Source organism: Macaca nemestrina, chromosome 15, assembly GCF_043159975.1.
Source record: "Macaca nemestrina isolate mMacNem1 chromosome 15, mMacNem.hap1, whole genome shotgun sequence".
Classification (NCBI taxonomy): Eukaryota; Metazoa; Chordata; class Mammalia; order Primates; family Cercopithecidae; genus Macaca; species Macaca nemestrina.
In genome coordinates, this window is record NC_092139.1 from 16,133,930 (window position 1) to 16,158,617 (window position 24,688).

At 52.0% G+C, this 24,688-nt stretch overlaps 1 protein-coding gene across 4 annotated transcripts in view; it reads left to right on the plus strand.

The window, feature by feature from the left end:
- The window catches only part of LOC105470708 (phosphatidylinositol-3,4,5-trisphosphate dependent Rac exchange factor 1), a 205,284-nt gene that overhangs the window by 136,598 nt on the left and 43,998 nt on the right, over positions 1-24,688 (plus strand). For all 4 annotated transcript variants that reach the window (XM_011722913.3, XM_024789407.2, XM_071079166.1 and 1 more), the window contains exons 8-14: positions 462-580; positions 2,156-2,305; positions 3,828-3,975; positions 11,612-11,712; positions 13,247-13,350; positions 13,592-13,641; positions 17,230-17,305. In XM_011722913.3, coding sequence (XP_011721215.2) covers positions 462-580; positions 2,156-2,305; positions 3,828-3,975; positions 11,612-11,712; positions 13,247-13,350; positions 13,592-13,641; positions 17,230-17,305 — 748 coding nt within the window. The remainder of the gene's footprint in view (positions 1-461; positions 581-2,155; positions 2,306-3,827; positions 3,976-11,611; positions 11,713-13,246; positions 13,351-13,591; positions 13,642-17,229; positions 17,306-24,688) is intronic.

The window sequence follows — 24,688 nt, forward strand, 5'->3', positions numbered from 1 at the left end:
TTCACTTGAGTGAATGATTGAACCATGGGAAGGTGGATGATGGATAGATGGATGGATGGATGAATGGACCACCAATTCCAAGCCTCCTTCCATTCTGGTCCTATTTCAGGAAGTTCCTGTCTTTGAGAAACTTAATAGGCCTGTCCCCATTTTCTAGCCAAGAAGATTGGGTTTCTCTTACCTCCTGTTGGTCTCCCATGTCTCCTCTTGGCTGAAAAGTAGCTCTGTGGAGTCAGGAAGGCTATTAGCCTGTTTTCCAGATGAGGAAGCTGTGGCTGGAAGAGAAGAGACTTGTTCAGGTTACCCCAGCACCAGCCAAACACGCCCGCTCCTGAACCCTGCCTGGGGCTCCTCTCTGTCTCCTGGTCTCCCCTCAGTGTTGCGTTCCCCTTTGTGCTATTGAAAACAGTTGCATCTGGGAGGTGACGTGCAGGGGACACTGACTTCTCACTGTCTTTCAGGGTCACCGGGAGCAAGAAGTCCACTAAGAGGACCAAATCCATCAATGGCTCCCTCTACATCTTCAGGGGCCGAATCAACACTGAAGTCATGGAGGTCGAGAACGTGGAAGATGGGACAGGTAGCCCCTCCCCCAGCCCTGCCTGCGCCCTCCCTGCTCCCTCGCACTCTCTCTGTTTCATTTAAATATATCTTTTTCTTTTATCATGAGATGTAACCTACTTACAGAAAAGTACCCAGAGCACAGATGCGTGAAGCGAATATCTGGGTGGTTAGCATTCAAGTTAAGAAATAAAACACTGCATCCCAAATCCTTCCTCCTTGCAATACCTTCTTCCCCCTAAAAGTAACCACTGTCTGAATTTTGTGATGATCATTTTCTTGCTTTTTAAAAACATTTTTATCTCCTAAGCATTTATGACTAAACATTTTAATTAAAATTTGTTTTTGAACCTTATATAAGTGGTTATATGATTACATGTGTTTAAGTGGCTTTACATATATGTGATTATATATATATGTGTATATATATATACAACCCACCTGGTCATATAATGGTCATGACCATTTTACTTAAATCGTCATAAAATATGGTGGCTGGGTGTGGTGGCTCACGCCTGTAATCCTAGCACTTTGAGAGGTTGAGGTGGGCAGACTGCTTGAGCCCAGGAATTTGAGATCAGCCTGGGCAACATGGAGAAAACCTGTCTCTACAAAAAATACAAAAACTAGCCGGACATGGTGGCATGCAACTGTGGTCCCAGCTGCTGGGGAGGCTGAGGTGGGAGGATTGTCTGAACCCAGGAGGTCGAGGCTGCAGTGAGCCATGATTTCACCACTGCACTCCAGCCTGGGCGACAGAGTGACATCTTGTCTCCCCACCCCAAAAATATGGTCTACATTTTTTTAACAAACTGTTTATTTCACTCAGCACCACGTTGGTGGGGTTCATCCATGTCTCTGCACGTAGCTGTTTGCAGCCTGTTGGTTTCCGTTGCTGCAGAGTGTTCCACCACGTGAACGTTCCACGCTTCATGCATTCTTTGGGTGATGGACATTTGGCCTGTTTCCACCGCTCACGGTCACGTACAGTGACGCTGTGAGGGCTCATGTGAGCATCTCCTAGTATGTGTGCTTTTGAGCTTGTCCAGAGCGGGGGTTCTTGCTTGGTTTTGAGCCATAAGCCCCTTTGGCAGTCTCATGAAGCCTGTGGAGCCCTCCTCAGATTCAGGCTTTCGCTTCCCTAGATCATGCTAACCTGTTTGAGCGGTTTTCCAGGTCCCATCCCAGCCAGCGCTGGGTAGGGGTCCCATGTTTAACTTGGCTTGTCAGTCTGGCACTAAAAGTTTTAAGTAACCTCAGTGCCCGAGTGAGATGGGAGGAGCCCAGGAAGCATTTTGGGGCTCCAGGTAAGTGTCTCCCCATGAGTCACTGCTGTGTTTGTGCCTAGAGGCAAAGTCTTAAAATGAAGTCCTCTGTCATTGAGTGGTTGAGAGGGGTCTTTGTTTGCATAAGATCTTCCTTGTCCACTGGACAAGGATAAGAAGTGAGCGTTTGAAGGGCTGGAAGTCCAGTTCCCCATCCTGATGCAGGCGAGGACCCTGCCCTGTGCTGGGGTGGAAAGGCTTGGTAATGGGGAGTGTTGAGAGTCACGCGGCTGAGTGTCTGCTGTACCTTTGCCTCCTGCCCCCACCAGCGGATTACCACAGCAACGGCTATACCGTCACCAATGGCTGGAAGATCCACAACACGGCCAAGAACAAGTGGTTTGTCTGCATGGCCAAGACGGCGGAGGAGAAGCAGAAGTGGCTGGACGCCATCATCCGCGAGCGGGAGCAGCGCGAGAGTGAGCGGCGGCTTTGGGGGGCTCGCTTGGGACCCCTGAGCTATGCGTGGCTTCTTCTGAGTGGGGGCTGTGTCTAGGGAAGAGGCATAGGGTCCTTTTCAGGAGGATCAGAGCTGCAAGAAGCAGGTATTTGAAGGGTCAGGGAGCTCTGGGACTGTTCCAACTCGGTAGTACCTCAGAGGTTGCCCACTAGACAAATGGGGAAACTGAGGCCCAATAGAAGGGTCTTCCCCTCAACTTCTGCATATCAGTCAGTGGCTCCTCCCTTTGCCCGACAGTTCCGAGTCAAACTGTGCATATCATCCCTGGTCTCCCCTGCAACACCTGCTCCCCAAATTCAATAGATCAACAAGTCCCTTTAACTCTGCCTTTCGCGTGTATATCATACCCATCTGCTTCTCCTCTCCTCTCCCTACTTCCACCCAAGACAAGCCGCCATCCTCTCTCAGGAATATGGGCCCAGCGGGGCCAAATCCATGGATTGTTTGTCTAGAGAAGCTAGACATCTGGATTTTTAGGTGACATTTTCTGATCCTAAATGTTGCATCAACATTTATTAAAATGATACTAGGCCAGGTAAACCACTGAACTGGGGGCCTGGTTAGGCAGGGTTGTGACCTCTGAAATTGATCAGGGCTGAGTGTGTGTGTGGTCAGGACTGGGATGGGGTTCAGGGATGTGGCCTAGCTGAGGCCGATCAGTATCTCCGTGGTCTTTGTTGGGCACGTGGGATCATGGGTGGGGGTGTGGCCCAGGTGGGTCTTGGTGGTGAGAATTGGTTGTTGTCCACATCCTGAACTCAGGGCTGGGTTCACAGTGGTCACGAGCACGAATCTGGAACCAACTTCCTGGGTCTAAATTCTGGTTTCACCACTTCCAATTGGGCAACCTTAGGCAGAGAACTGAACTTCTCTGGACCTCAGTTTCTTCATCTGTAAAATGGGGATAATTATGGCACCTTATTACTATGGGTTTCTTATGAGGAGTACTGTCATGTAGTAGGTGCTATAAAAGCATTTGCTGTTGTCAACATTAGATGGGAGTCAAAATAGAAACATGTGGGCAGAGATTAGGGTCAGGTCCTGTGAGCGCTGGCTGGAAGAATGACCAGGCTTTTATCACTGGGCTGGAATGAAGATCCTGACAAGTTTTCTGATAACCTGTGAATCTGGAGACCCACCCTCGGGTTGGGGAGGCAGCATAGGAAAGTGATTAAGAACATAGCTGTAGAGCTTGTTTCCTGGGTTGAAGGCATGACCCCCTGTTATCCCAGGACTTAACCTCTGTGGGTCTCAGCTTTGCTGTCTGTAAAATGGTTGTTTTGAGGTGTCATTGGCAGGTGCCTAGGGCAGTAACAGTCGGTGCCTTCTAGCTGCCGCTGGCGTGGTGGTGGTGGGGGGCAGGTTGGGGGGCAGGTGGCAGGCCGGCTTTTAGGAGCTGTGGGCCTGCCCCTTGTCTCCCCCCGACCCCTCCCTGCCCTGGGTCTGGTGCTCTCTCCAGTGCTGACCGTGCCCCTGTGCAGGCCTGAAGCTGGGCATGGAGCGTGACGCCTACGTCATGATTGCGGAGAAGGGGGAGAAGCTGTACCACATGATGATGAACAAGAAGGTGAACCTCATCAAGGACCGCCGGAGAAAGCTGAGCACTGTCCCCAAGTGCTTTCTTGGCAAGTGAGTGGCCTCACCCTGAACTCCCTGGTTCCCCGGGCTCTCAGCTGGAGGTGGGGCAGATCATCCCCATCCACCCGTGCAGCCTGGCCCTGCCCAGGGGCCGTCCTGGCCAGAGCCACAAAAGGACCTGAATCCTCATGGAGCAGCCCTCAGAGGTCAAGAAGGCTAGTGGGGTCCCTGAATCAGGTCTTTCAACCCACTGCCAGACATAAGTTTTCCACTGTGACCTGGTACAGCCATTCATATAATACTTGATTGAAGCGGAGGTTTCACAGAGCTTACTGTGCTTGATCCCACTCTGAGAATATCTGTTTCTATTCTGTTCTATTCCTTCTATTCTATTCAAGTTGCTTCTTCATTCATTTCACAATTAATGCTGGCAAGACCCATGACATTGTTTCATAAAGCACTAACGGTTTGAAAAATGCTGCTGTAGCACTTGGGAAAAGAGAAGCCACTCTAGGTATTTCAGGCAGGGAGGTATTGAACACAGGTAATTGATTGCAAAGGTGTTTTAAGGGCTGGAAGAATAAAGGTAGGCACCCCCACCCCATTTTTTTTTGGCTGGGGCTGCCATGACAAAGTCGCACAAAACTGTGTGGCTTAAACAACAGAAATGTATTGCTTCGCAGTTCTGGAGGCTGGCAGTCCCAGGTCAGGGTGTCGGCAGGGAGGGTGTCTGGTGAGGCCTCTCTTCCTGAGTTACGTGTGAGGGGCAAGGGAAGCTTCTATAACCTTCTCAGTGCTCAGAGCCTCCACTTCCTCTGTTTGGGAAATACAGCCCCATTTTATAACTGGGGTTCAAAGGGGTCAGAACACAGGTGTGATAGGCTGGCTCTTACACTCAGGTCACCTGAGGGTGAGGGCTGGGGCACGGGAGAGGCAGAAGAAATCCAGTCCTTGTAAAATGACCAGGCTGTTTTGAGGCCCTACAACGTGCTAGACACTCCGGAAAGGACAGTGCCAAGGACTTGCAACCTCATGAAACTTGTGGTGCAGCTGGGGAGAGAAGTTTGCCGGCAATGCGGGAACTTTATTTAGAATGTAAGGACTTAAGCTGCCTCCACTTCCTAAAGCCTTTGCAGAGGCCTAGGGTAAAAGCTGCCGTGTTATCACAGTGTTGCGGACCAGGTGAGAGGTTGCGTGGGCCATGCTTGAGCCAGGATTGCCATTGTGGAGGCAGGGAGCAGTGGCTGTGTTTTGGATAACTTGGAAGGCAACAGCATTTGCTGATGGGGTGGAAAAGTAAAGGGAGTTCAGGACTGTGAGGCGCTGGAAAGCTAGAGTTGCTCCTTTGAGAAGGGGAAGAAGACGGCGGGAGGAGCAGGCTGCAGGGGGCAGCGGGAAGCCCACCAGTGCAATTGTGGACGGGTTACGGTCAGACTGGTAGACACCCACGTGGAGATGTGGGCTTGTTGGTTGGATGCAAAATCTTGACTTGGGGAGAAAGGTCTGCACTGGGGACCTACACATGGGATATGGCGTTAAATGGTCTTTATAGCCACAAGATGGCCTGAACTGCGCAAGGGCACCTGGAGGGAGAGAAGAGGCAGGCCTGAGCCCTGGGGCCCGATGATGGCATTGGAAGGAGGACGGGGCAGAGACCTCTGAGTGGAGCTGCTGGCGAGAAGGTGGTGCTCCTCCAGAAGACAGGGGGAGGAAGAGGCGGGGAGGCAGGAGCAGGTCCCTGGGAAGGAGCAGGAGCCCGGTGGAGACTGAAATGCTGATAGACATTCAGGGTGCAGTATGGATGTTGCGCAGGCCACGGAGGCCGAGTGTGGACTTGGGGACAGCTGCACTCATGGCCTGAGGTTTGTGGAGGGGCAGCAGGTGGGAGGGTTCAGACCCGCAGGGTGCCTTGGACTCAGTGCCCTGTTGCCCTCAAGGGTCGGGAACTCCAGCTCTGAGCTTCCATGGAGAGGAGAGTTTGGGCCCTGGAGTCCTGCTGGCTGGGGCGGGTGGGGCGGGGCGGCCTGGCTGGCCTTTTCAGCCAACTCCTAATCCCACAGGAAAGGAGGTTTTTCTCTCAGGAGGGCCTGCTTCCGGGCCCCCTGGGGCCGAAGAACCTTCCCATCTTCTGCCAAACTGCCCAGTCCGGACCGATGAGACAGCCTGTCTGTGATCAGAACTTCAGGAGTGTTCTGCCTCCTCAGGAAGGATTAGAGAGATTTCTTTTACTGCCCATTTGAAATGGAGCCAGGATTGCGGCTTGTTTTGTAACTGCAGGTCTGAAAGGGCCAGCCTTTCTGCAGGAGATTGTTCTGATAAACGCTTCTTCCTGCACGGCTTTGCTGTACGCACAGCCCTAGGGTTTGTGATCCTGCTACCCCCGCCAGGGTTCCACTACTGAGTCTTCTTGTCCAAGATGCCCCCCGGTCCTCCGGGGTGGAAGGACTTGGTAGCCACCGAGATATTGATCAAGCCCTTTGCTGCATGTAATGGCATTCACCCCTGTCTTTTAATCCCCACACAACACCGTGAAACAGGCACTGCCATTTTCCCCATTTTAAAAGTGAGGAAACTGAGGCACAGAGAGGGGAAGGTTCTGTACAAGATCACAAAGCCACACTGGTGCTGTCTCCCACTGTACTCTGCCTCGTCTATGCATTTTTATTTCTACTCAGCACATTTTAGTTTTCCCTAGCAGTTCCTCTCTCTACATCTCTCTCCACCATTAGGGAACTGCATGAATATAAAAAGTGTCTGATTTATCTTTTGGTTTTTAGAGACAGGGTCTCGCTCTGTTGCCCAGGCTGGAGTACAGTGGTGTGATCATAACTTACTGCAGCCTCAAACTCCTGGGCTCAAGCGATCTTCCTGCCTCCTGAGTAGCTGAGACTACAGGTGCGTGCCACTGCGCCAGGCTTCTATAGCAAATTTTTTTAATTTTTTTTTGTACAGATGGGGGTCTTGCTTTGTTGCCCAGGCTGGTCTCAAACCCCTGGCTTCAAGCAATCCTCTCGCCTTGGCTTCCCAAGGTGCTGGGATTACAGGCCTGAACCACTGCACCCGGCCTGATTTGTCTTTATCACCCTCAAGGGTTGGGCCTTGAGTTAGATTTAGACTCAAGTTTTGGTTCTCTCACTTTCTAGCTGTGTGACATTGGGCAAGTTTCTTAACCTCTCTGAGCCTCAGTGAATGATCAGTTAAAGGAAGATAATAAAACGTGCCTCTGAGGACTGTCAGAGGATGCAGTGAGAGAACACACGTGACTTGTGCAGCACAGTGCTGGCGAGACACGTGGGAATTGTACTGGCTGTGCATGATGAGTGTATGAAGGAGGGGCCTCTTTCTACCCTGCTCAGAGAAAAAACTCTTAGACGCCACATTTAAAAATCAAGGAAGAAAATCTGTGTATTAATGTGGAGGGTGTCCTGCGGGGGGCATGGCCTGTGCCCTCTGGTATCCTCAGATTAGCAGGGGGGACAAAACAGATTTACTCATTCATTCACCACTCAGTGTTACTGAGTCCCCGCTATGTGCCAGTTGGGAATAGGACAGATGAAGTCCCTGCCCTCATAGAGGTAAGTATCCAGTGGGGGAAATCAGACAACAGAAAAGGAGACAGATAGAAAGAAGGGAATTTCAGCCACTTGCTGAATACGCTAAGGAAATACTTAGAGTGAAGTCAGGACAAGAGGAAATGGGGCTAGTTCAGCAGGGTGGGCAGTCAGGACCTCTCAGGGGAAGTGACATTTAACCACGATCTGAAAGACAAGCAAGAGCCAGCCATGAGAGGGTGTGGGGAACGACATTCCTGGCTTAGGAAGCAGTAGGTGCAAAAGCCCTGAGGCTGGGGTGAGCTGTGAGTGATGGCGGAACAGCAGGAGGCCATTGTGGCTGGAGGTGAGTGGTCAGAGGGGCAGGAGATGTGGCCCCAGCAGTTAAAGGGGGTCACCTCAGGCAGGGCCTTGGCAAGCAGCTCACATTTCCTTCCTGGTGCTCTGGGAAGCCACTGGAGGAGTCTCGGTAGTGGAGTGAGTTGAGGATGTCACTCGTCACCCTGGCCCGGATTGAGGGTGCTGGTGGAGCTGTCGGAGCTCAGGGTGACCAGGTGTGGCAAGGCGTGTCTGGCAGGGGCCATCAGGAAAAGCTTCTTGGAAAAAGAAGGTTTCACCCTTGGCATAGATTAGATGCTGTTCGGTTATGGATGTCTGCCAGAGGGAAGGCTCCAAGGTGGAAGGGGCCTTGGTGTCTTGGTCACCTGTCCGCACAGGTGCAGGGTGTTAGCATGCAGAGAGGGTCGGTAAGGATTTGTCCAACATTGTCATCTCCAGGAGGCGTCCCTGAGCTGTGGAGTCACAGGGATGGGTATTCCAGTGGGTACCCCCCAGTCCCTACCCTCTTGGAGCCCACGGCCCATGGAGGGATCAGGCAAGGAAAAGGGGATTCTTGTGCTGGGTCGTAAGTGGTACCTTGGGCCTGAGCTCAGGCAGCTTTCTTAGGAAGACTGCAGAGACATTTCCCTGTGCATTCCCTGTGCCTCGCCCTGGCCGTGGCCCATGGTAGGCTAAGTAGATGTTTACTGGGTGAATGATTCTAGGAGGAGGTAGGAAGGAAGGAGGGATGAAAGCTGACATATCCTAACTCTCAACTCACCCCGCCATCCCTGACTCTCAAACTCCCCATCAAGCTAGATTGCCTTCTCCCTGTGTCTCCAGCTCTCCTCACATTGTCCCGAGCTGCGTCTTTCTGGGAGCTTGGACCTAGCTGCCCTTTGCACCCCAGCGCCCCTCCTCACTGGCAGATCACTGGTTTCCTGACCTTACTTCTCAGGGCCTCTCTGCACACTGATCCCCCTGCCCAGAACACTCCCCTGTACCCCAGAGGTGGCTAGCGGTGCCCCACTGACCTGATACAGTTAGCAGACGTGTGTTCCTCAGCCCATGTAGTGCTTTCAGGAAATATTGGACTCAACATGAACATTTAATGATGGGGAGATTTCACAGGAAATGCTGGATTTCCTCACTCGCCTGAGAAGCTGTTAGATGCGTTCATCTTCTAACATAATGGGCCACGATGGGCTACACTGAAGAGTGACTGCCAGCTTTAGACACAGCAGGTGCTGGCTGGTTCCGCACAGTCTCCTCTTGGCCTGTTTTGCCTGTTTACAAGTTTGAGACCCCTGCCCTAGAGATGAATTTGATTGGGTTTTTGCATACTGCCTGCCAGCTCAGGATTTCATATGACTAGAAATTTTGCCTGCTAAATCATCCAGAAGGTGACTGAGCGAGCCACTTGCCAGGTGAGCCCTGATGAGGCCCAGAGAGATACAAGGACCTGCCCAGCTTTGCCCACCTCCTTGATCCACCAGAAGGTGGCAAGACCCAGTTTGGGCGGAAACATAGGGCAGAGTTGCTGTCCTCTGGGCCGTCGTCTTCTGTCCCAGCAGCTGCTGTGGGATACTTCCTGGCCCCTAACCCTGGCCACAGAGTTGCTAATCAGTGCCAGATGCGGCCCCCAATTAGACAGCTGGTGGGCCACCGGACGCCGGGTCTCCAGCTTCCGAGAGTGGGCACTCAAACCTCCGTTCCCCTCCTTCAGCTGCTGGCAACATTCTCCCTGTCTCTGAGTTCCAAGACTTTGAGAATGGAACTGGGGGTGGACAGGACCCAGAACAATCCCTTCCCCACCCGGGGCCCCTGTCCCACAAAGCAGATGCATTTCTTCTGCACCCCACTCTGCCTCCAGCCAGGGCATTCTGAATGCTCCAGCACACACCGCTACCTACACACCCAGGCAGGTCTTTGCTCTGCCAAACGCTAGGAAGCTAAAAATAGCCCTGCCCCCCTCTGGCCCTGTAATTGGAGGCAGGACAGCTGGTTTCGATAAGCAGGGTGCTCAGGCTCTGGCCAGCTGCCACCTGCTTTCATTGAACACAGATTGCTTCGGCGGAAACAGTCCCATTCCAGGCTCTCCCTTTTCCTGCTGAGTTTTTGAGTGGATTGAGCTCTGGGCTGAGCCTGAGAAGCACCGGCAAGAACTAGGACCCGGGGCCCTGGCTGAGCCTCTCCCCACCGGGCAGTCATGTGGGAATTGGAAAAGCTGCCTATCTTCCTCTGGCCTGGGAGCACTTCCGTCTCCCCGAGAGCTTCTTGCTGACCTCAGAACATTGCTTTCTTTTTCTTTTTTTTTTGAGACAGAGTCTTGCTCTGTCGCCCAAGCTGGAGTGCAGTGGCTCAATCTCGGCTCACTGCAAGCTCTGCCTCCTGGGTTCATGCCATTCTCCTGCGTCAGCCTCCCGAGTAGCTGGGACTGCAGGCGCCCGCCACCACGCCTGGCTAATTTTTGTGTTTTTAGTAGAGACCTTGTTAGCCAGGATAGTCTTGATCTCCTGACCGCCTCGGCCTCCCAAAGTGCTGTGATTACAGGTGTGAGCCACCGCGCCTGGCCCAGAGCATTCCTTTCTGTTGGATGGTTCGTTCCTTCATTTGTTCCATAAATGATCATTGAGTCCCACTCTGCATCAGGCCCTCTGGTAGGTGCTGGGATAGTGCCATGAATAAGACAGAGAAAACGTTCTGTTCATGTCATTACATTCTGGTTGGGGGAGATGAAATAAATCTGTAAACAAGACCACTTCAGACAGTGAAAAGTGCGAAAAAGGAAGCAACACAGAGATGTGATGGATGGGATAGGGGTCGGGGACCATTTTAAATGAGGTAGTCAGAGAAGGCTTCTCTGAGGAGGTGATGTTTGTGCTGAGACCTGAAGGATGAGAAGGAACAGTTGCATGAAGAGCTGAGGAAGGGCGTTTCCAGGCAGAAGGAACAGCAAGTGCAACAGCCCCGAGGCAGGGAGGAGTCTGGTATTTTTGAATAAGGGAAAGATGGTAGGTGTGGCTAAGGCATAACTAGTGAGAGGTATTGGGGTTGAGATCAGTGGGTCATGCTGGGCCTTGTTTTTGTCCATGTGGGAAGAGTTGGGATTTTTTTCTGAATAATGTGCCTGTGGGAGGCTTTTGAATATGGAAATGACATGGTTTCATCACTGTTAGCTCTCCTGACTCCCCACCATCATCTTTCTGGCCCCCCTATTATTTCTTCCTGCATGTTTGTCCATTCCCTCTGTTCATCTGTCCAGCCACCACCCCATCCAGCCATCTGTGCCTGTCCATCCATCCCTGACCCATCCACCCATCTACTCACTCTTCTTCTTCATCCACCCCATATCAAGTCATCTGTCTGTTCAATCATCCACTTACCCACTTACCTACCTGCCCATGTGCTGGGTGTCTGTCTGGCCAGACATCCATCCATCCATCCATCCATCCATCCATCCATCCATCCAGTAATCCGTCTATCTAGTCACTCATTCACCAACCTGCCTACCCAGCCTCCCTCCCTCCTTCTCTCCCTCCCATCCATCCATCCATCTATCCATCCATCCATGCATCCATCCAGTGAGCCTGAGGCAGACCTGGAATCTGGTCACACTCTTCTCTCTGCTCTTGGTAATAAGAGAAGCATGAAGCCTCAGTACAACCCCAAGGGCTATAGACTCCTAAGCTCGGCTTCCCTGTGGGAAGGTCTAGCTGTCATTCCCAGGGGTGGATGTGGCCAGGCCAGCTTAGTGCTTGTCCCTGTGATCCCAGCATTGGGGAAATCCTCTCAACCACATATTGTGTTCCTGGCAGTGAGTTCGTTGCCTGGCTCCTAGAAATTGGCGAAATCAGCAAGACGGAAGAAGGAGTCAACTTGGGCCAAGCCCTGTTGGAGAATGGCATCATCCACCATGGTGAGTGGAGGACTGGGCCCAGCTGGGCCAAGGGGTAGGAACAGGTCCGACCCCAACTGTGCCACGTTTCCAATAACTCAGGCGGCTCCTACCCTTTCGTGCAGCCACCTTGTTTTCTGGGCACAGTGTGGCCCACAGGAACGTGGATGCCCTTGTAAAATTGCCTCTTAGGCACCAGCAAATCAGAGACACCTCAAAAAGCTGGGGACAGGGGAGTAGAATCTTTTATCTGTCCTTTCAAGAAATGTCAAGAACCTTTTGGTTAAGTTTTAGTTATTCAGCAAATATTTATTGAGTGCCTATAATGTGGCAGGCACTGTTCACACCACAGAATGGGAGGAGGACGTGCCTGTCATCATGGAGCCGACCTTGTAGTTGGAGGGGACGATAAGATCTTTACAAAGCAAGATAGTAAAACATGATAGGTGCTAGGGAAGGAGGGTAAAGAGTGTGGTGTTGGGGTTCACATTTGAATAGGGGAGATGGGGAAGGCCTCACTGAGAAGGTGACATTGGAACCAGGACCTGAGCCACCAGTGAGGGAGGGACCCAGGTGGGCAGCATGGTTCCAGGCAGAGGGAACAGCCAGTGCAAAGTCCTCAGGCAGAGTCTAAGTGGGTTGTGCAGGGAATAGCAGGGAGGGAGTGTGGCTGCCTCATAGTGAGGAGGGGGCATGGTAGGAGACGAGGTCAGAGGGCACAGGACTGATGGGAGAGTCCAGGAGGTGAGAGCAGATCCTATAGAAAATCGTAGGGTCTTTGGCTTTTACTCTGAGTGAGCTGTGAAGCTGTTGCTGACCTCTGCATAGAGGAAAGTCCTGCTCGGATGAACATGTTAACAGAATCCCTCTGGCTGCCCTGTGGAGACTGTTGGGACCAAGGGCGACAGCAGGGAGCCCAGCAGAGAGGCTGCTGTGATAGTCCAGGTGGGAGGCAGAGGCGGTTCGGGCCAGTGTAGGAGTGAGGTGATTGATATCTTGAGGGTTAGGGCCTTATAGGCATTGCTAATGGATCTGAAGCATCAAGGATGACTTTGTGGGACAGAGATGGCTCCCTAAATCTCAGCAGTGTGGTCTCAGGCCCCAGCACGCTTGTCCCCACCCATCCATTGGTGATCTAGATCCAAGGACATGCTCAGCCAGAGGGGTCCCAGTGCAGGCTGGATCAGGGGCATTTCTGGGTCCCTCAGCCCTGCAGATGCCCCATCCCAAGCTGTGAGTCTCAGCAGGGCCCTGCACGTAGCAGGAGGATGGGGTATCCTCATGTGCAAAATGAGGAAGTCATAGCGCCCACCTCGTGGGGTTTCGGTGAAACTGTGCCCAGCATAAAGCCTGGCCAGCAGTGAAGGCTGAGGCTGGTGGGTGTGGCTGGGAGGGGCCGAGGGTGCGTGGCCCGCTGTGAAGGCTGATGCTGGTAGGCGTGGCCGGGAGGGGCCGAGGGGGCGTGGCCGATAGAGTGAAGGCTGATTACTGGTGGGCGTGGCCAGGAGGGGCCGAGGGGGCGTGCCCGGCCTCACAGGTCCTCCTGTCTCTCCAGTTTCCGACAAGCACCAGTTCAAGAATGAACAGGTGATGTATCGTTTCCGCTACGACGATGGCACCTACAAGGCCCGAAGTGAGCTGGAGGATATCATGTCCAAGGTAGGGGCCCTCCGCCCCCATGACCCTGACTCAGCTGGCCTCGTTTACCTCCACCCCGAGTTCGCCTCGCAGCAGGACTGTGCCCCTTGGCTTGTTTGCCGCCTCCACTGGCCCCACCTCACCCCTGCCCTCATCACCCTGCCCTGCCCCGTCCTGGAAGCCATCTCTCCCATCAGCCTGGATTTGGAGGCTCATGAAGGATGTGGCCTGATCCCAGAATTCCTCCCCTTTTTTCTTTCAGGGTGTGAGGCTTTACTGCCGTCTTCACAGCCTCTACACCCCGGTGATCAAGTAAGTTACTCTTTCCAAGCTCCACTTTCACCTCTACCTCTTCACAGCTGTGTGGCCTTGGGCCGGCAACTTAACCTCTCAGAACCGCAGTCTCCTTCTCCATTAAATGGGGCTTGCAATGGCACCTATCCTTTAGGTTTGTCATTAGGATTAAGTGAATTAAATTATAGGAAGCACTGCAGTGCAGTGATGCAGGGTATCAGTTCTGGAGCCAGACAGACTGAACTTGAACCTGCCTCCTAGTTAGCAGCTGTGTGACCTTGGGCAGAGTTACGTAACCTCTCTGTGCCTCAACTGTTTCCTCTATGAAATGGGGATAATAATGGGCTCCACCTCAGGGCCTTTGTGCCTGCTGTTCCCTCTGCTCAGGATGCTTTTCCTCTGCATACCTTCATGTTCGTTCCCTCACTTCCTTCAAATGCCTGCATATCACAGGGGTCTTCCCTGCCCACCTTCATAAAGTGTCACCAACCTGGTACTTTATGTCCTCTGTGTTAGTCTGTTTTCATGCTGCTGATAGACATACCCAAGACTGGGTAATTTATGAAGAAAAAGAGGTTTAATGGATTCATAGTCCCACGTGGCTGGGGAGGCCTCTCAGTCATGGAGGTATGTGAAAGGCACGTCTTCCATGGCAGGCAAAAGGAAAATGACAGCCAAGTGAAAGGGGTTTCCTCTTATGAAACCATCAGATCTTGTGAGACTTACTACCACAGGAACAGTATGGGGGATCTGCCCCCATGATTCAGTTGTTTCCCACTGGGTCCCTCCCACAATATGTGGGAATTATGAGAGCTGCAATTCAAGATGAGATTTGGGTGGGGACACAGTCAAACCATATCAGCTCCCTTTCTTCACTTTAATTTTCTTCTTTTTTCTTCTTCCTTCTTCTTCCTCCTCCTCCTCCTCCTCCTCCTCCTCCTTCTTCTTCTTTTTTCTTTCTTCTTTCTTCTTTTTTTTTTTTTTTTGACAGGATCATGCTCCCCAGGCTGGAATGCAGTGGTGCAATCACAGCTCACTGCAGCCTCAACCTCCGGGCTCAGGCAGTCCTCCCACCTGAGCCTCCCAGGTAGCTGGGACTACAGGCATGCACCACCATGCCTAGCTAATTTTTTTTTTTTTGGAGACAGAGCCTTGTTCTGTCCCCCAGGTTGGAGTGTAGTGGTGCAATCTTGGCTCACTGCAACTCCCACCTCCCGGGTTCAAGCAATTCTCATGCCTCAGCTGCGTGAGTGGCTGGGATTACAGGTGCCTGCCACCAGGCCTGGCTAATTTTTGTATTTTTAGTAGAGATTGGGTTTTGCCATGTTGACCAGGCTAGTCTCGAACTCCTGACTTGAAGTCATCCACCTGCCTTGGCCTCCCAAAGTGCTGAAATTACAGGCGTGAACCACTGCACCTGACATATATATATATATATATATATATATATATATATATATATATATGTCATATATATATATGTATGTATGTATGTATGTGTATATATATTTTTATATTTATATTTATATATACATATATTTATATATATGTATATATATATTTTTTGAAATGGAATCTTGCTCTGTTGCCCAGGCTGGCGTGCAGTGGCATGATCTTGGCTCACTGCAAACTCTGCCTCCTGAATTCAAGCGATTCTCCTACCTCAGCCTCCCAAGTAGCTGGGATTACAGGCGTGCACCACCATGCCTGGGTAATTTCCTTATTGTTAGTAGAGATGGGGTTTTACCATGTTGTCCAGGCTGGTCTCGAACTCCTGATCTCAAGTGATCTGCCTGCCTCAGCCTCCCAGAGTGCTGGGATTACAGGTGTGAGCCCCTGTGCCTGGCCTAATTGATTGAAATTTAAATTAAAATGGCTACCTATTGGAGAGTGGAGGCCTAGGGACTCAGTAAAAGCTTGTCAGTGAATGTTGAAAGATGATTAACTTCTTTTGCTTCTGTTTCTGCATCTGTTAAGTGGACATAAGAATAGCTCTCACCTCTTGGGTTGTTGTGAGGATTAAATTCACGGAAGGTGGCCGGGCGCGGTGGCTCAAGCCTGTAATCCCAGCACTTTGGGAGGCCGAGACGGGCGGATCACGAGGTCAGGAGATCGAGACCATCCTGGCTAACGCGGTGAAACCCCGTCTCTACTTAAAAATACAAAAAAAAAAAAAACTAGCCGGGCGAGGTGGCGGGCGCCTGTAGTCCCAGCTACTCGGGAGGCTGAGGCAGGAGAATGGCGTGAACCTGGGAGGCGGAGCTTGCAGTGAGCTGAGATCCGGCCATTGCACTCCAGCCTGGGCGGCAGAGCGAGACTCCGTCTCAAAAAAAAAAAAGAAAAATTCACGGAAGGTGCTTTGAATGGCTCCTGGCATTGTATAATGAACGCCAGTGATTGGTTATTCTCTTTACCATAAAGCTCGTGGTTGTGGATGAAGGGAGAAAGGGTGACCTGATTCTTACCCAGCTGCAGATTTTTCTGTCCCTCTGACCTGATAGCTCTTATCACCTCTCAGAAGAGTGGAGAGGAAGGACCATTTCCTGGCATTTGCTGGCCCCGTGGGAGGTCAGGCCCTGGGAACCACTTTCATCTGCCATCCTGCCTCAACCCTCCCGGGCTCCTCTGCTGCTGCTCTTATGCAAGCCCCAGAAGGCAGGCGGGGCTCCTCTGCCAGCCTCAAAGAAGGGAGCGGCTGGGGAAGGTAGCAGACACCCACCAACTGCACGCGGGGCCTGTCCGACCCCCCCAAGTCCTAAAGCCTGAGAGAAATCCTCCAACAAGACTTTATCAGCCTTGACATGGACTGGCCACAGAAGCTCGTTTTTGTCAGCTTCAGAGGCTGAGAAGTTGTTGCAGTTTGGCTGCAAGGTTAGCGGAACCCATGGGACCCAGGCTCGGCAGGGATTCAGATGCTGTCACAGGCCAGGGCAGTTACCTCAGGAAAGAACCGTGAAACTCACAGGCTTGTGCGCTGCTCGGCCCTGATAGACCACACCAGCCCCTTGCAGGGGCTTTCCATGTCGGTTTGGTTTAAACACATCAATGCCAAGCACAGAACAAAAGGAAAAAAGGAAAGGAAAGAATGGAGGGTCTCCCCTGCCACTCTGTGAGAGTCAACATGGCTCCCCAGCCTCGGCGCCGGTGGTATCTTAACCAGGATAAGTCTCTGTTGGGGGCTGTCCTGGCTTTGTAGGATCTTCAGCAGCATCCCCGGCCTCTGCACACGCACGGGATGCCAGCAGCACCCCTGCCTGAGCCCCTCCAGGTCATGACAGCCAAAAATGTCTCCAGACATACCCTGAGGGCAAAATCACCCCCAGCTGAGATCGCCTGGGCTAGAGACAGAAAGTTTCCGGAGCCCTGCGGCTGCTGCCTCCTGCCTCCCACTCTGTAGGTGGAAGGAGGCCTGGTTTGGAACAGCCCTGCCCTCGGTCACACTGCAAGTGACGTGTGAAGTCTGGGCTGAGACTCGGACCCCTGCCCAGTGCCTAGAGAATCTGGAGATCCTTGATTCGTGGGCACGTCCAGCAGGGAAGTCGGGACCACCCCCACCTCTGTCCTCCCCGCCCTGCCCTGCTCACTGTGCGCTCACCTTCTCCACAGGGACCGTGATTACCACCTGAAGACCTACAAGTCGGTACTTCCTGGGAGCAAACTGGTGGACTGGCTGCTGGCTCAGGTGAGGGGCCTCCTCAGGGGTGTGTGACCAATGTTCTGCTTTGTCTGTCAGTGTGGGGCTTTTTGTTTTGTTTAAAAATTTTCTATTACTGCTTTCAATTGTGGCAAACTGCACAGAACATAAAATTTACCATCTTGATCTTTTTTTTTTTTCTTGAGACAGTCTTGCTCTGGCACCCAGGCTGGAGTGCAGTAGTGCAGTCTTAGCTCACTGCAACCTCTGCCTCCCAGGTTCAAGCAATTCTCCTGCCTCAGCCTCCCAAGTAGCTGATATTACAGGCGCCCACCACACTCAGCTAATTTTTTTATTTTTAGAGAGACGGGGTTTCACCACGTTGGCCAGGCTGGTCTCGAACTCCTGACCTCGTCATCCGCCCGCCTTGGTCTCCCAAAGTGCTGGGATTACAGGCGTGAGCCACCGTGCCCGGCCATCTTGATTGTTTTTAAGTGGATAGTTCATTGGCATTAAATTCACTGATAACATTGTGCAAGCGTCACCACCACCCATCCACGGAGCTCTTTTAATCTTCCCACACTGAAGTTCTGTTCCCATTCAACTCCCTACCCCTCCTCCTCCAGTCCTGATGCGTACCGTTCTACTTTCTGTCTCTATGAACTTGACTACTCTGGTTACCTCATATCAGTGGAATTGTGCAGTATTTGTCCTTTTGTGCCTGGCTCATTTTACTTAGCATTCATCCTAAAGGCTCATCCACGTTATAGCGTATGTTGGAATCTCCTTCCTTTTTCAGGTTGAATAATATTCCATTGATTGTATGTTAGTCCATTTGTGCTGCTATAACAAAATACCTGAGACTGGGTAATTTATAAAGAACAGAAACTTACTTCTCACAGTTCGGGAGGTTGGGAGTTCCAGACCAAGGTGCCGGCAGGTTTGGCGTCTGTCAGAGGCTGCTGTCTGCTTCCAAGATGCTGCCTTGCTGCTGTGTCCTCCCGTGGGGAAAGGGATGGGAGGGGCAGACTCCCTGCCTCACACCCATTTCTAAGGGATGCCTAATGTCCTCCTGACTCAGTCCCCTCCTCATGGCCATACCTCTCAATACTGTTGCATTGGGGATCACGTTTCAACATGAATTTTGGAAGGGGCAAAAACCATTCAAACCGTAGCAGTATGTCTGTACCACATTTTGTTTATCCATTCATCCCTCAGTAGACCCCAGCGTTGCTTCCACGCTAGGGCTTTCTTTCAGTTTTAAAACTGGGATGGTCTTGGGCAAACTAGGCCAAGATGGTTTTATCCTGATACCAAACTGGAGCCTCTGTTTGGAGTTGGCCAGGTTATTCCTTTCAAAAAAGTTCCCAGTGGGTAAGGGCTGACCAGAAGCTTAGAAAATCTATGCGTCAATTTTGGTGCAATATCCCAAAGGTGTTTGCTCCCTTCAGGTGCCGCATACAGGCCTGTTGCCTGTCTCTTCTCCTTTATTGCTCAGGATCATGGATGCTTACCTGGATAAGGCCCCAGCAGGCATTGTGCGTTATCCTATTGGGTCCTCTAACCTACTTGCAGATGGGGAACTGGGCCCAGAGAGGCAGAGTGCCTGGTCCAAGGGTGCACAGCTTCATGGTGGCGAAGCTGGGACTCACCCACTGTGCCTCGGTTCTGTGAAGTTTTCAGGGAGTCCTCAAGAATGTCCATTCGTGGTCTGTAAAAAGAACACATTGGCTCCCAAAGTTGAGAAGAAACCTGTGAAATAAAAATGGATAAATGTTTAAACATCTACAGAGTGCAGCTTTATGTTGGCCTCAATTGTTAAATTAAGCATTCGTAAAAACTTCATTCGAAAACAATTTGCTGACTGGATTTTCTCGTGTTGCACAAATTCCCGATATGTCTGATAAATCACAGCCAATTTTTAAAGTGAATGTTTTTCGGCGCCAAATACCTTCAAAAGAAAGTTGAGAAACATCCTTGAAAATAAGTTGTCTAGCCCAAAGAGTATATCAAATGTGAAATATGGGTACATTTTAATATGTTTGCTATGATATGGGACCCTGTGTCCTGAGAGGTCTTGAAATATCTGGATTTGAATTCCAGTTTGCATGTCCGTGAAGCACAGAGCTGCTAACCATTGTACTGCACTCCCCAGCCCTCCTGAGAATCACATGCAGTCAGCCCAGAGCTCATGCTTTTAGAGCCGGACAGATGTGGGTTCAAGTCCTAGCCCTGCTACTTCCTAGCTCAGTGACCTTGGACAAGTTGCTCAGCCTCTCTGGGCCTCAGTTGTAGAATGAAGCTAAAACCAATACCTTCCCCTTTAGATTGTTTTGAGGTTTCGATGAGATAATTGTGTAAGCACTTAGAATGGTGCCTGACACAGAGTAATTGCTCAATAAACGTAACTATTGCTATGATTCCTCATCTCTTTCACAAAAGATTCAAGGTGGCCCATGATTACATGCAATATAGAAGACTAAAGAAATTGTGCAAGGATTCGGGGGCCACCAGACCAGTAAGACCAGGAAACAAACAGAGGTGGGGGGAGTTGGCGACCTGCACAGAGTCCCGCCTTCTGAATGTGCTGCAAACAGCTGGCAGGGGTGCCACGTGGGAGTTTCATGGTTTAGGTGCTTCAGTCAGAGCCCAGAGGAGCCTGGGTTTCAGGGCTCTCAGAGCTGCCCACTTCTCACTGCTGTGGATGTGTCTGAGGCCTCTTATTTCTCAAGCTCCTTCGGTGCCCAGAGCTGCCTGTTGGTGTCAAAGCACAGGGGAGGCTTTGCTCCTGGGGTGAATCCCGTGCCTAACTCAGGGCGGGTGGGCTCACAGAGACAACAGGACATTGGGTCTGAGAGGTATTTGGAGATGGAAGAGACGGGCTGCACTGCTATAGGAGTGGCTGGGAATCAAGGATGAGCCCTGGGATTTGGGTGCAGTAGGCCGATGGAAATACTGTTTGTGGAGATGGGAAGATGGGCAAGAGTGTGTGGGGAAAATGACTTTCTCCTTGGGCACGCGAGATGCCGTGGGGATTTCCAGCGGATGGGCGGGGAAGAGGGTGAGCTTTATACACACACCCAGACCTCAGGCGGCCCCCACTGCAGAGTCCACTCCTTGTCAGCTTTTGGGTGACATTTGAAACAGGTTAGAAGAGAGTGTAGGGAAATTAGACAAGAAAGCTCATTAGTTAACTTTTTCTTTTTTTTTTTTTAAATTATTTTTGAGCACCTGCCATGTATCAGGGGCTGTTTTTGGTTCTAGAGACACAGCAGGGAACAGGACAGACAAAAGCTCGTGTTCTCCCAGATCTTACATTCTTGTGAGGATAGGAGAGACACTTAATAAATAAGAAGTGGAATACATCACATGCCCACTGGTGCTACGTGCAGTGTGGTGGAGGGGACGGTGTGGGAGCGGGGGCAGGGGATCGCCCCCTCACATGGGCATGGTGGTGCAGTTCACGCAGAAGGTCAGGGACGGCTGTACTGAGCAGGGACATTTGAGCAGAGGGCTAAGGGAGGTGAGGAGCGAGCCCGGGCCACATCTGGGGAGCAGCAGCTCAGAAGCTCTGAGGCAGAGTGAACCGGGTATGTCTGGGGAGCAGAGAGAGGGCCAGGATGACTGGATGGAGTGAGAGGGGAGAGGAGTGGTGAGGAAGCCGCGTGGGCAGACCATGCCAGGCCGTGTCCACCCCTGGAAGGGTCCGGACCCCTGCAGGGCTCTGAGCACAGGAGCAGTGCATGTGGCTTTGGTTCATACAGACCCCCTGGCTCTGTGTGGAGACTTTAGGGATGAGGCTGGCAGCAGGGAGGGCAGGAGGAGGCAATGCTAGAATTTCAGGCAGGGGAGGATGCTGGCTGAGAACAGGGTGGTGGGGGTGGCGGGAGAAGTGATCAGATTCTGGATGTTTTGAAGGTGGACAAATGGGTTGCTCATGGGTGAGTAGGGCGTTGGAGGTGAGAGACAGAAAGGAGCGGAGAATGACTCCAAAGCCTTTGGCTTGAGCTGCCGTTGAATGAGCTGGGAGGCTGTGAAAGAGGCAGGTATGCGAGAGGCTCAGGCCTTCACCCTGGAACACTCCAGCATTTAGAGACTAGAGGAGGAGGAACCAGTAAAAGCCACTTCCAGTGTTGGCGGCTGGTGCTGGGCATGTGGGGGGGCTTTCTCGGGGCCTGTGCTGACTGAGGAATTGTGGGCTTGGCCAAAGCACCCTCGGAGTAGCGTATCTCACTGTCACTGTCCTGAGCCCCCCAACCCCAGGCACCTGCATCTTGTTGCTAGTGGAGGCAAGGAGAGGATGTGTGGATCAAAGGCTGTAGCTGACCATGGAATGTGTCCATCCACTTCAGCAGCCTGTCTGTGGCTTGGCCTGGTGTGGGGACACAGGATGGGTAACTGGAGCCCACGCAGGTGGATGACTTCCAGGAGATGGTTGGAAAGGCAGCTGACCTTTGGCTTGGGTCAGGGAAAGGGGAGGAGGGTGTGCCTGTGTGGGTCTCTCTGTGCGGGAGAGATCTGTGACAAGGATGTGACCTTGGAGCATGGTGACAGCCTGTCTTGACTTCAGGAGGCACCCCCACCTTGTACCTTAGCAGGAAAGCAGGAAGAACACATAATTGTGTACGGCAGGAGGGTATTTTTGCTTTGGACATGTCTTCATTTCTAACTCTAGGTTTTTCTACCCCTTAAAATAAAATGTTGATTGAATCCCTGCTGAATCAGTTACACATGCGTTCGGCTGCACATAACGGGAAATCTGACTTATTAATAAGATATTCTTCTCTCACATAATTCATTGTCTGGAGTTTGTGGTCCTAGAGCTCAACAATGCTGTCTGTACCCAGGCATTTCCTGCCTTTTTCTTTTGCTATCCTCGTATTTTCTCGTGAGTTGCCTCACAGTCACAGGTGGCAGCCATGGCTCCAGACATCACATCTGCACAGAACTATGGCCAAAGGCTGTCCTGTTGGAGAACATTTATTCTTTCTGTGTATTGGGGAGGAAACTTCCTACAGTCCTTCCTTCCCCTGCATGGTCTTTTCCTTAGGTCTCATTGGCCAGATGGGTCTGACATATACCCCTAAACCAGCCCTTGGGGAAGAGAACCGGGATTGCTGATAGTGGCTTAGAGTTCCTCAGGATTCATTTCTTGTGACTTCAGGAGGGAGCTTGCTAGGCATTATTCAGACAATCAGAGTTCTTTAAACGCTGAGGATGAGGTGGGCATTGGCCCTTGGAGAGACAACTTGCACTCTCTTATCAGCTCCGGATCGGCTTGGTGCGTTATCTTATTTGATCCTCAGAACAACTTGAGACAAATGCAGTTGTTCCCATTTTACTGATGAGGAAACTGAGGCTTGGGTTATGTAACTTGCCCCAGGGCACACAGCCGTCAGGATCCTCTGTGTGTATGTGTGTTGTCCTGATGCCTTCATAGTCAGTAACGATCATAACGCTCTGTATTAATGATTGCTGATTGAGTCTGAGCAGAGACCACCTCTCAGGGGTGTCAGAGGCCTGGGAGAGTCCAGGGCAAATCTGAGAATGAAATAAAAATATGGATGAGGAAAGGAAGCTCAGAGAGCCTGAGGGATTGCCCAAGGACATGGCCAGGGCAGAGCGGGGCTTTGAACCGGGGGAAGCCAGTTCTGGAGTTTGCTCTCTTCACCTCTCCACTGGGTGATTTCTGGGTCTGTGTCACTTGGGCTCCAGGACGCCCCAGGCTGTGACTGTCACATGCAGTGCAGGGGGTCAGAGTGGGAGAGAGCAGAGGTGGGCCAAGGAGCCAGGTGTGGGGCGGGCACAGATTTGCAAGCTTCCATGCTGGCTCTGCAGAAATGTGCCTGGAATGCCCACCACGTGGACTTCTACGACCAGGCAGATGGCAGATACTGATGGCAGCAGGGTTCTCAGCAGGGGCAGGGGCAGAGAGGGGTCGGGATAGGAGAGGCGGGGATCAGGCTGGCAGCTTGAGGTACTGGGAGAAGAGACGCAGGAGAAATGGGAACAGGAAACTTGGCTGCAACCCTAGACAACTAACGTCCCCTGTCAGCCTCGGCTCCCCTCTCCATGGCATGGTGGTGGGGAGTGTCCAGCTCTGAGCGGCCTCCACTGTTACTGGGTAAGCTTGAGCAACTGCCAAGTCTGTCTGTGCCTCTGTTTCCTCCTCTGTCGAGTGGAGTTAATAAGAGTGATTGTCTCCAGGTCAACCGTACAGTCTGAGTGAAATCTCGCAGCGCCTTGCACGTGGTAGGTCAGTGAGAGGCATCCTTGGGTGGGCATCTTTATGGGGTCTTGGAATTCATGGGTAAAGAGGCTGTCTGGGGTCCTGTGTAACTCACACCTGTCTCCCCCATTACTCCGTCTCTCCTCCCCACTTTGCCTCCTCCATCTTCATTCCTCAGTGGTTCTCTCCAGTGAAAAAATAACTAATCAGGAACAGCTGACGTTTATCAAATGCTGCCTGTGTGCCAGGCTTTGGGCCGAGGGTCTTGCACAGAGCGTCTCACTCAATCCTCATGAGAACTCGGTGGGATGGAGACCCTCTCCCTGCCACTTTAGAGAGACAGAGGCCGAGACGGAGAGGTGAGTTCAGAATCCGTTTCCAAACTAGGTCCTCTCTTCTCCCTTCTTTCTGTCCCTCCTCCCTTCTCCCATCAATCCCTTTTCTTCCCTTCCTTCCACTTTTTGTGACCCACCAAGTACTAGACTTTGGGTTTTGATGTGGGATGATGATGTGAACATGGCAGGCAGCGTCCCTGCCCGCATGGAGCTTACACCCGGTGGACAACAGACCTTAAGCAAAATGGATACATGGGTGAGGTAATTTCAGACTGCGACAGGTTGGCACAGATGCCTTGCCTGAGTGCGTGTGACCGGTGAACGTTTATTGAGAGGACGGGTGGAGGAAGGTTTGGGCGCTACTTTCGGGTAGTTAAGAAGGGGACTCTCTGAGGAAGTGGCACGGCCCTGAGACCTGCAAAGCCGGGACAGGGCATTCCAGGTGTGCAGGAAAGGATGAGTGCAAAGGCCTTGAGGTGTGCAGAGGGCACCTGGGGGCGGGTGGGCAGGTGGGGGTGTCAAGGCAGGGAGGCATGGCGGCGGAGGTTGCAGGGGTCTTGTGTACGGCGGCTTCCTCTGAGGAGGGGAGAAATTGTATCCTTCCGAGAGGGCTGCAGGGAGGCTGCAGGGAGGTGGCAGGGCTTCCTGTTCAGGTGGCACTTCCAGGCCTTCTGTATCTCTGTTGACCTGAGAGTCCCTACTGGCCTTGCTCTAGGAACTCCAGGACCCTGTGGGGAGGCTGGGACTGTGAGCGCCTCAGAAGGCCAGGTGGCTCCAGCTGCCTGCCGGGCCTCCCATCTGCGGAGCTAGGCCTGCCTCTCTGCTCCCCCACCGCCCCCCTTCCCCCACCCCCGGGGCTGGCCCCTC